This window comes from Siniperca chuatsi, linkage group LG13 (genome assembly GCF_020085105.1).
Source record: "Siniperca chuatsi isolate FFG_IHB_CAS linkage group LG13, ASM2008510v1, whole genome shotgun sequence".
Classification (NCBI taxonomy): Eukaryota; Metazoa; Chordata; class Actinopteri; order Centrarchiformes; family Sinipercidae; genus Siniperca; species Siniperca chuatsi.
Genome location: NC_058054.1, coordinates 28,484,417 through 28,494,913, shown reverse-complemented (window position 1 = coordinate 28,494,913; position 10,497 = coordinate 28,484,417). Strand labels below are relative to the sequence as shown.

The 10,497-nt window shown below is 40.3% G+C and overlaps 1 protein-coding gene across 1 annotated transcript in view; it reads right to left on the bottom strand.

Annotated features, from left to right (window-relative positions):
• Window positions 1-1,483: 1,483 nt before the first annotated feature.
• The window catches only part of LOC122887168 (junctophilin-1-like), a 31,385-nt gene continuing 22,371 nt past the window's right edge, over window positions 1,484-10,497 (bottom strand). Inside the window, exons 5-7 of the mRNA XM_044220126.1 lie at window positions 8,754-9,184; window positions 8,090-8,186; window positions 1,484-3,947 (exon numbers count right to left, since the gene is read on the bottom strand). Of these exons, the coding sequence (XP_044076061.1) occupies window positions 8,106-8,186; window positions 8,754-9,184 (512 nt within the window). The 3' untranslated portion in view covers window positions 1,484-3,947; window positions 8,090-8,105. The remainder of the gene's footprint in view (window positions 3,948-8,089; window positions 8,187-8,753; window positions 9,185-10,497) is intronic.

The window sequence follows — 10,497 nt, the reverse complement described above, 5'->3', positions numbered from 1 at the left end:
AACTAAAATGGTACAACAAAACTTTCATTTAACAGCTGCACCTTTCCCAGAATGGCCAGAAAGTCACCACCTAGAGGGCTTAAAACTAAAATGATGAAGTTAGCTGGAGCCCTTCAGCAAAAAGAGATGCAAATATCAGCAGAAGAGAGAAAAACCAACAACACATTGTCAGTGCAATGATATAGTTGTACCTTAGTGTGTTGCATATTCCAAAATATTATCCTATATAAAATATAGCGTTGTCAGCTTTGATGTGGGTGGAAAAGGAAATTGAGATCTCATATCATAGTGTTCATGTTTATGTTGAACACACTCCCCTCACATATTTTGAAAACTGACTTATTTCAGCCCTGCCTTGTAGTTCAGTCTCAGTTTTAAGCTTCACAGCTGTCTATGCCCACGGCATAACGGCTGGTGCTTTGCCTAACTGCAAACCTCTCTTCATATTACAGCTCCAAACAAGAGTTACACCTGTAACTATGGTTCTATGAATTCTGGATGACTGCTGGAGACATTATGTAATATCTGGATTTCCACGTCTGTGGTGATCAGGAAGAATGAAACAAAACTATCTACACGGCTGAGAGCTGACTTCTGTTTTTATGCATCGTGAGAGGGGAGCATCCTGTACCAACTATAAACTTGTCCTGATTCAGACCAAAGCAGGCTACAGAGCTGAAGATGACATTTTTAAATTTTGGTAGCGTGACCAAAGCCACAGATACTCACAGTGAGGTGAACCAGGTCAGACCTGGTAGCTTCCAATCCAGGCATTTAACAATCATTTTGTAACATTCAGTTGTGACTGTCATCCAGTCATAATTTGAGTTTTGTTAATTTTCCACTATGTGCCTCTCTTGGCCTAACTACCAAGTGATAGCTTTCTAATTCTTTCAGACATACAGAAGCAGTGGCAACAACAGTCATTGCACTTGTCTTGGGTCTGCCGTGTGTATCTACAGCACACTGCACTGAACTCACTGAAATGCCTTCAAAGTAGTCACTGACTTTACTTGCATCCACACATAGTTCCTAATAAGAATTAATATCTTGGTTGAAAATACACTTCCTGATTTTACTATACAGCACCAATTTCAAACATTTCCTCTCAGCTCATGGCTGATGTTTTGCCATAGAGCTAAAATTATCACTTGATGAATTTGAGTTATTCCAGTAATAAGACTCTTTTTTAATTGATAATTAAAATTTGCTACCTCGGTGCTTAATTTCATCATGAAACTATCACAATCAACTACTGCTAATAACTTTCTCACTGTCACGCTTGCGCCAATAAAGGTACTGAGTACTGACATGTGGTCTTTGCATTGTGCCTCCCCCCCTCACTCTCAAAACCTCTCTCTCTCTCTAAACCTAACACGGCAGAGGCAGATGGCCGCCCACCATTGAGTCTGGATCTGTCAGGTTTCTGCCTCTTAAAGAAGTTTTTCCTTGCCACTGTCGCCAAATGCTTGCTCATGGTGGGATTTGTTGGGTCTCTGTAAATAATATTATAAAGAGTGCAGTCTAGACCTGCTCTATAGGAAAAGTGCAATGAGAGAATTTCTGTTATGAATTGGCGCTATATAAATAAAATTGAATTGAATTCACTTTGTATGATGAGAATGCAGGAAAGAAAAACGGGGGGAAGAGCAAATACAAGAGACAGGGAGTAAAAACACAAAAAAGTCAAAGTTTTGGGAGGATTTTCCTGTGAAAGCAGCTACATTGCTGGCTAGCTGCTGCCAAGCTGCTCTTCAAAGTTAGCTTTAACAGGCTAGTAAGCTACAGCTACATCTGCTAGCTTACAGTAGGTAAGGTGAAACTGGGCACATCACAAAATCAGGGAGTGTATTTAAATCTATTAAATTGGGCTTAGTTTCATCTGTGAATTTAAAAAAAATCTATATACACACTGGTTTATACAGCATCATACTCGATACTCATCTGGAGTATCATAAACCGGACACATGAGCCAGTGTTAAATTAAGCTCAACGATAGTGAGGACTGTGGGAGCATAAATGAAAATACAGAAACATAAATTCATGGTTCAGTACTAAGCATCAGTGAAGTCAGATACAAGTAAGTGATCATGTCAGAAAGAATCATTCATTAAAACAGGAATTCAATTCCAAAATGACAACTTTGAGACCTACTCTTACAAAACAGATTGCAAATAGGAAATGCACTACGGAATAAGACCATTTGCAAAATTGCAATGAACCTTTTAAAAACTATGAGATTGTGGTTAAGTTTTCCAAATGTAACTGTATCCTTTCATTTTGGAATAAAACCCCTCTGATTGTCTAATGTGCACCTGATATGGTATATAAAATGGCAGGCACTGAGACCCACGGAAACAGATAAAAACAGATATGAACAGATCGATAGACAGACTGATATAAATAGAGCCACTCTCCCAGGACATGGCAGCGGGAGAATCAGCCGAGCGCTTCACATTCCAGCCTGGGCCCTTCTCACCCACCACCACATCACTCTGTAAAATGGTAAGGCAGCTGTTGGCTTCCATCAGCTCTAAGTGCATCTCCGAACATATCCAGCCCACCCACACACACACACAGCAGAATCAGACACATGTGTAAAACACACTGATATGCACAAGCTTGGTTTCCATCCAAATAGGTTTGTGTGGATTTTTAGGTAGGAGAAAAGTTGGGTAGAAGCAGTAAAATTCAACAAAAGGTCCTCCACCGTTGCAAAAACTTTTTCATGCTCTCTCTTGAAGAAAATAGTTTCTAAATCAACATATTATACAGAGGATGGCAGCAGGAAAGGCATTGATTGACTAACTAAGAAAGGCTTGGTGTGACTGACCTGGTGAGCAGTTCAATTAAAGTGCACTACAGTTAGAAATTGGCTTTTATAAATCTTTTATGTAACATATCTGATTGCCACAACCTGCAAATGTGTTCTGAATATTGTCCCTTCAAAGTGTAAGTAGCCTATCTGATAGTAGTTAAACTGAATGGGTAACACTTTATAATACAGCCTGCGATACATCAAATATTTACCAGTTCCTACTGGTACTTACATGCAGGTACAGTAGAAGCTTATAAGACTATGGGGAACAAGGGAGTGTCAATTGGGCATTTTAGAGGAAAGGAGAAATAAATTATCCAGAATATCAGTGTTGATAACATCATTATCCCCAAACTTCAGTTTTGTTTCTCAGTAGTGTACCCCGTAGATACCCAATGTTTACAAAAATTATTTATCTGGTAAATATTTTATTTGTGCCTGAGTCATACAATGAAAATACACTGTAAATCACGGGCTGTATTATTAAGTGTTACCAAAGCATGGCATATGACCAACATTAGCCAAAATGAAGAGCAAAAATTACTTTTTCCAATACTAATCAACACGACGCTGGCGCTCTCCGTTCTTCTGGTGGATCCTTTAGGAAACAAATTCTCTTCAGCTGGGCGCTGAAGCTTTTATTGCAGCATTTCAAAACTTCCAAATTTGCTGAACAGTTGGATGGAAATGGAGCTACAGACAGACAAGCACACACATTACAGGCATTTATAGGCAGTTTAGATGCCAGGCCTCACAATCACTTCCATTCACTCTACTCTCCAGGCCGCCTGTCATTTCTAACCCTGATACGGCCTTATTTCCAACCAGCGACTGCCTGCTTCAGCTTTCACTGCACTCTGAGTGGAGTCACAAACCATCGCCAGTCCAGTCAGGGGTTCGGTGGGGGGTCGAAGGTTTCATCTTTCTCTCTCTCTGCTGTTTCCCCTCTCGCTCCTCCATGTGTTTTTTCTCCTCCACTTCTCCTCCTCCTCGTCCTCCTTCACTTGTCTATTTTCAGTCCTCCGTTTTGCCTGTGTCTGCCGTTCATTCTGACTGGCGCCATTTAAAAAAAAGCCCCTTTGGCCGATGGAAAGTTAGCAACTCGGGCGGCTAAGTTTGGATGAGACCACTGCAGGATCAGAAAAATTGGGGATTAGGGATAGCTTAGTTATTATGTTGAATGACATTCAGGGACTGTGTTTGCAGCCATATTGCAACTATACACATATACACATTAAAGTAACCTTCTTTGAAAACAGAAACATAATTCTTTAGATACAAAACCTGGATTTTAAAATAAATAAGTAACTCCTATTCAGTTGTTTTGTGAACATAGATACAGGTGAGAGGTGGGGGGTGTAAAAACAATTATGAAAGTATTAAAAAACATATGTAATTTTTTAAAATTATAATACTAACTACTATAAATTCTCACATAGTGGCCAGGAGCTTTCTTTTCCTCAACTGCAGAGAGAACCGGGCCTTTATTTCAAAGAGTCAGGTAACTGTTCACTAAATCCCTCCCCAAACCAATCCAATCATATCTTAGTTACTGTAATTAGGTACAGCAAGCCTATCAAGCTTTGGATTTTTCTGCATGCCTAAGCGATGTGCATGGGGCTATAGTAAGAGCAATAGAAGTGTAAGGAATGGATTGGACGGAACTAATTAATTAGTGTGTTTATCTGCTCTAACATAGGTTGCAAACATCAGCAGGTCTGGCTAATTAGCTTACTATCTACAGTAGTAACAAAGCGTTACATGAAAGGCCAAGAGTTAGGATATCATAAACTACGTTTGTGGGCTTACAGGTAACGTTAAGCACATCCACTGTGTAGCATTTCTCCACTGTTTGGAAGCTGCTCCTGGATGCTATTAGAGTTAATGGGAACGTTAGCGGCTCTGTCCTGCTCGTTATTGAATTTGAGGAAGTTACTCCAGCAACCCCAGCCAACATTTCCTGAGATAGTGTTACGTTTGCCAAACACATCAGGTAGTCTTCATCCTAAAAGCCTTTTCTCTTGTAACATTAAAAGTGAAACAAAAAAAGTATGTAAGCTAAGTAGCCAAACAGTGAAATAACGGTTAGATCTTCCATCTTCCCTTATCATACTTATAATACACTAACTAGCTCCAGACTGCAATGCAAGAACAATGCTGTTTCTTTATTTCCTTGTCTTATGTATCATCAAATGATAACTTTTTGCTTGGGAATTGTTACCTTTAGCATCACACTTTTAGCACAATATCATGCATGTAGCTGTCAAGTGCATATTAAAGATCCTTTTACAGGGCTTTTGTTTTAAAGCTGGAAACATTAAAAAGTCAGCCACACATAAAATTTCCAACCAACTGATGCCGCTAATGTTACCTTAATTACCTAGCTAGCTTGTTGGTAAGAAAGTAGAAGTCTGTTTTAGTCTACCTCTGTCTGCCACTGTTATCACTGGAAATTGCCTATGTGCCAATGGATAATGGAAAGCTTGACAGGCATAGCAACAGTAACCAAGAGGGAAGTCACAATGTGTGTCTCTCTGTCCATCTCTTCAGCCACATATCCACTCTCCCAGGACCCTTCAACGTTATTACCTGACCACCAGATGCCCTCAGATTTTTCTCCTTCCATTACAGATCCTGCCACTCTCATCTGCCCTGCAATCACCTCATTCCCCTCACCTGAGCTTCCCTGCCCACCTCCTCTCCTGCATCTCATTCCCTTATCAGCAACTCTGTACATATACCGGCCCAGATCCTTTGTTCCTCTGTCAGTTTGTCCTGGTTTCTATCTTGCCTTGTGTGTGCGTTTGAGCGTCTATCACCCGAACCTTAACCTGGACCTGAACTGTCTACCTACCTGCCTGCCTAACTGTACCTGCCTTTAAGCTGTTTTCAACATTAAATCACTGATTTCATCCTGGATTGTCAACTGTCTGCATTTGGGTCCTTCCCCTGTTGCCACTCTCCCGTGCAAGGCTTGGTATGTGATCAAATAATATAACAGAAAAAAAGTAAACAAGGTACAGGCTCAGTGAAAGCAATTGCAGGCCGGAAGAGAACAGTTATCAAGAATGGTCTTGAAGTTTCAGAGAGGTAGAAGAGTTTTGATTTTTAGGTAACATTGCATTGAGTTTTTCATGAGAACAGTCACAGCAAAGACAGTTGTTCTTAGATCAGTTCTGGTTCAGGGTTTGTGGAGCATCAATCAATCACTGGACCTGGTTCAGAATGTGCCAGAGTGCTAGAGCAGCGGGGATCAGATATAAAGATGGCAATTTACCAACAAGGGCTTTGTAGATAAATAAGTACCAGTGGGTAGTATGTCTCTCAGGGAAGGGAAACATATCATATTGAATGCAATGGTGAGGGTTTTAATTATCAGCCGAAATTAACCTGAGTGGTTGTCAGGTCTGGGGTTTGTGTTTAGTTATTTTGTTAAGAGTTCTCCCTCATGTGTCTTGTCGCTTTACTTCCTGCCTTTGTTTGTTTTTCCCTCCAGTGTTTGATTGTCTGCCTGCCTTGATTAGTTTTCACCCGTGTCTAGTTATGTTTCACCTGTATCTATATACACACTGGTTTACACAGCATCATACTCGATACTCATCTGGAGTATCATAAACCGGACACATGAGCCAGTGTTAAATTAAGCTCAATAATAGTGAGGACTGTGGGAGCATAAATGAAAATACAGAAACATAAGCATCAGTGAAGTCAGATACCGTCCTTCCCTCACTATGTGTTTCCCCTATTTCATGGTCAGTTCATCTTGGTTTCTGTGCTTTGCGTTCCAGCTCTTTTCCCAGTGTTTCTTGTGTTTTGGACTTACTAGCTCGGTCTTTGGACTATTTGCCTGATTTGTGCCTGCTGTTTTGGATTTGTTTGCCTTTTGGACTGCTCCACTGCTCTACAGAGGGAGCGGGTCCCCTTCTACGGAGGCTGCCATGTTGCACTACCATGTTTCTACAGTAGCCCAGAACGCAAAACCAAACACTGGCTCTAGATAGGGTTTTTCGCGTGTTTCGCAGCCACCGTAGATTTTCCTACACACTTGGAAGGGGAGGGTGAGGCGAGCAGTATTCAAATGGTTGCAATCTACAATTTCACAGCTAGATGCCACTAAATCCTACACACTGGACCTTTTTTTAAATTGTATATTTCATCAGTATAAACATTATCATATTTTATTAAGAAGCTTCCCTGGTTTCTTATCTGCTGCTGTTTTATTTGCTTTTGACACTTCTCTAACAGAAATACAGTTTACATTATTTTGGTATTTCCTGTCATTTTTTTTAATCTTGCTGGGGTTTTCAATTTTATTTTATTGTTGTGAAGCTATCATCAATGAAACACTGCTGCACAGATTTTTCTTAATAAAAGTCTTCCAGCAGCTCAAAAGGCATATTGTAAAATGTGGACCCGCCCCCCCACAGTATTTCCTTTTATCCTTTGCACTGTAAAATAAAAAATTATATTAAATACACTTTTCTTTTATTAACTCATAAAACTCAGTGTAATTAGATACGTTCCTCAGCTTCAAGTTTAAATTGTTTAATTAGTTCAGCTGACTAAATGTCCAATGGATTGTTTACTTCAAACACTTCCTGCATCGAAAAAATTACAAAAGGGAAGTGACTGGACATATTAACTGACTGAAATTGTTAATATATTTGAGACTTCCGTCTCCATTGTATTGTTTTACTCGGTATAGCCCATGCAGTTTCATTAGAGCTCGAAGCAAGGATGGGTTCGCTGGTAGAGACATACTGTACCACTTGGCAAATGACCTATATCGATCAGTGCCTAACCTATGTTCAACCCAGGTTCAGAGGAGGGTCACAAAGCCAGTTTTGCTGATGTGCATTTACCTTCTTAAGATGGATGGTCAATGCAGGTTTAACCTGCGGGGTCTGAATAGGGTATAAATTAATACCTACTGTGGGATTATGTACAAAGCTCCCAGCTTATTGAACATATTTTTTCCCACAACACGGAGAATCCCCAAGAGTGTAAAAGTGTCAGTATATCAGTCAGTATAGAAAAAATATGTTCCTGAGACAATAGTAGTGAGAGTGGTGTGACTATGGCTTTGAATAAAATGAATACATATATTAGAAAAAACAATAAAGCTAAATAGAAACTGAGACATACAATTGCTTTTGATGTGTTTTAAATTATCCACATAACCCTGTGTAATTTATAAACTCAACACCAACAAAGTTTCAGTTATGACAAGCAGATACTTTTTGGAAATAAGTAGTTCATATAAATTCTTACCTGAGTTCAGATTTGGTCAGGTGAGGAAATGGACAAAAATGATTGCTAGACCTACGTTCAACAGCATCACTAGAGCCACCAAGATAGAGTTAGGGCCCTGTGAAAAGACAAGAAATGTTTGTTGTATTATGTGTTCTGAATTAAATCCTGCTACATTAGCACATATTGTATATATGGCACACAAATGTAATGTATGTATGATCCCCATAAGCAGCTGTTTGCAACACATACGTTGCTCAATGGCTGCCAAACATACTCTAGCATCTAGAAAGGACCCATACTGTAGGTAAATAGAATCGTTTTGCACAAAATTTGATGTTGAAAAGATGTTGTTTTTGTTGCTCAGAAAGAGCATCAGAGTGGTTAGTCCTTCTCTAGATAAATTATCTAGCTGATTGTGTTAAGGGCCCAGAGTATTGACGTTCTAATGCTAATCAGAAATTACACCAGATGATTTCAATGAGTAGTGCACCCTCAGCCAGAGAGGAGCATTCATCAGTGAATTCACAGCCCTCCCTGCCCTCTAAGGAACTAGCTGGAGACTGCTGGCTTTAGCATTACCAGGATTGTGTTCCACTCCTGCTGGGGCTCAGCAAATTGCACATCAATACACTCAAAATTGCAAATAAGAATCAAACATATATGGTAACTTGATCTAACTCACCGACTCCTCCTCTACAATTTCAGGAGCTATTTCTACACTAGCTTTCTTGGTTTCTGCGAGGCTCTTTGGTTTGGTTGATTCCTGTCTTTTTGGCTTGGGGGGCTCTGGTGCTTTGATGCCCTCTTTTGATGGAACTGGTGAAAGGCTAGGGGCTTGCAGGGATTTTAGTGCTGGAGCCCAAATCTGTTTGGCAGGTGGTGGCAAGAGTGCAAGGCTTGATGGGTGAAGGTCGTCCTCCGCACCAATTGGTTCTTCGGGTGGTGGAATCTTGACATCTGCCTTGACATAGTAACCATGGTACTGGGAGTGAATCTGCCCATTGCTAGGGTAACTGCTGACTGTCGTGGTAACAGGTAGTTTGACTGCTGGAGGAGCCTCCTGTTGCCTGACTTCCTGTCTGAGAGAAAGTTTTGATGCTGCCTTTGTTATGCCTGCCGGAAAAAGGTAGAAGAAAGGAGAAGAGAACTAGGTAACCAAAGAAGCAATACATACATTGGTGTGACTCAGGAGGTAGATCGAGTTGTCCACTAATCACAAGATTGGTGGTTTAATCCTCCTCTTGTCCGCATGTCAGGCAAGACACTGAACCCCCAATTGCTCCCATTGGTCAGGCCAGCACGTTGCATGATAATTCGCTACTGAGAGACAAAAATTGTAAAGCGCTTTGGATAAAAGTGCTATGTAAATGCAGTCCATGTATTGTACCTGGATCCCTTTTGATAGCAATTGATCATATTAACAATATAAAGCACAATCGTAGAAAAGGTTTCAGTCGTAGTCATCTGGACACTGTTTTCAGAATCAAGACGTTTCGGCTCCCATCCGGAAGTAATTCTCAATAGTGAAAAAATGGACCGGGAACTCAGAAATTTAAGCTACTCTGTGTTACATAAGCCCTGCCCTCAGGAAGGAGTCTACCTGAGTATCGGTTGATTACTCTAGCTAGTTTCACCTGAAACTGACCTAATTGTTTCCATGATGGCCCAGTAATCAGTAATCAGGCCTATTGTTTTCTGGCTGCACCTCCCTCATCACTGTTAAGTACCTGATTAGCATACGATTGGCGTGACCAAGGTGCTAATACATTGTGGTAAACTTTAGGCAGATTGAATCTCAGACCACCATTTCTGTTCAAAGAGGTGTTTTCTTTTTTCACAAAAATGGCTTCCTTGACACCCCGTTCAAACAAACTCTTCTCTCTACTTAGAATCTTCACCTCACTGTCTTCAAATGTGCGGTTTGTAGCTTTTAGATGCAAATGCACGGCGCTCTGTAATCCTGAGTTAGCGTGTCGTCTGTGCTGATAAAGTCTTTTGTGAAGTGGCTGTTTAGTCTCACCTATGTACCGTTCTTTGCAGTTTTCCTCACTGCACTGAATTGAGTAAACTACATTGAGTAAACTACACTGCTCTGTTTTTGTGTGGGCATCTTGTCCTTTAGAATTTTTTTTATTGCTTTAATTGCATACAATAATATTATCTGTCAAAACTAAACCCATTTAGTGTGTTTAAGTGCCATATTACATACTGGGTTTTAAAGCAAAAAATTTCTGCAATCCAAAAACAAACAGCTTTGCTTTAAAAAAGGTAACTTAGGGACATCTTAACTAGCTACCACGTTGATTTACGTTGTAAACTTGCCATTACATATAGCCATAATTAACGTAGCCTACATTCTTTACTAGCCTTCATACACCTTGTGTCGGGTCCACTATGTGGACTGCATGCAGAGACTGTAACGTTAT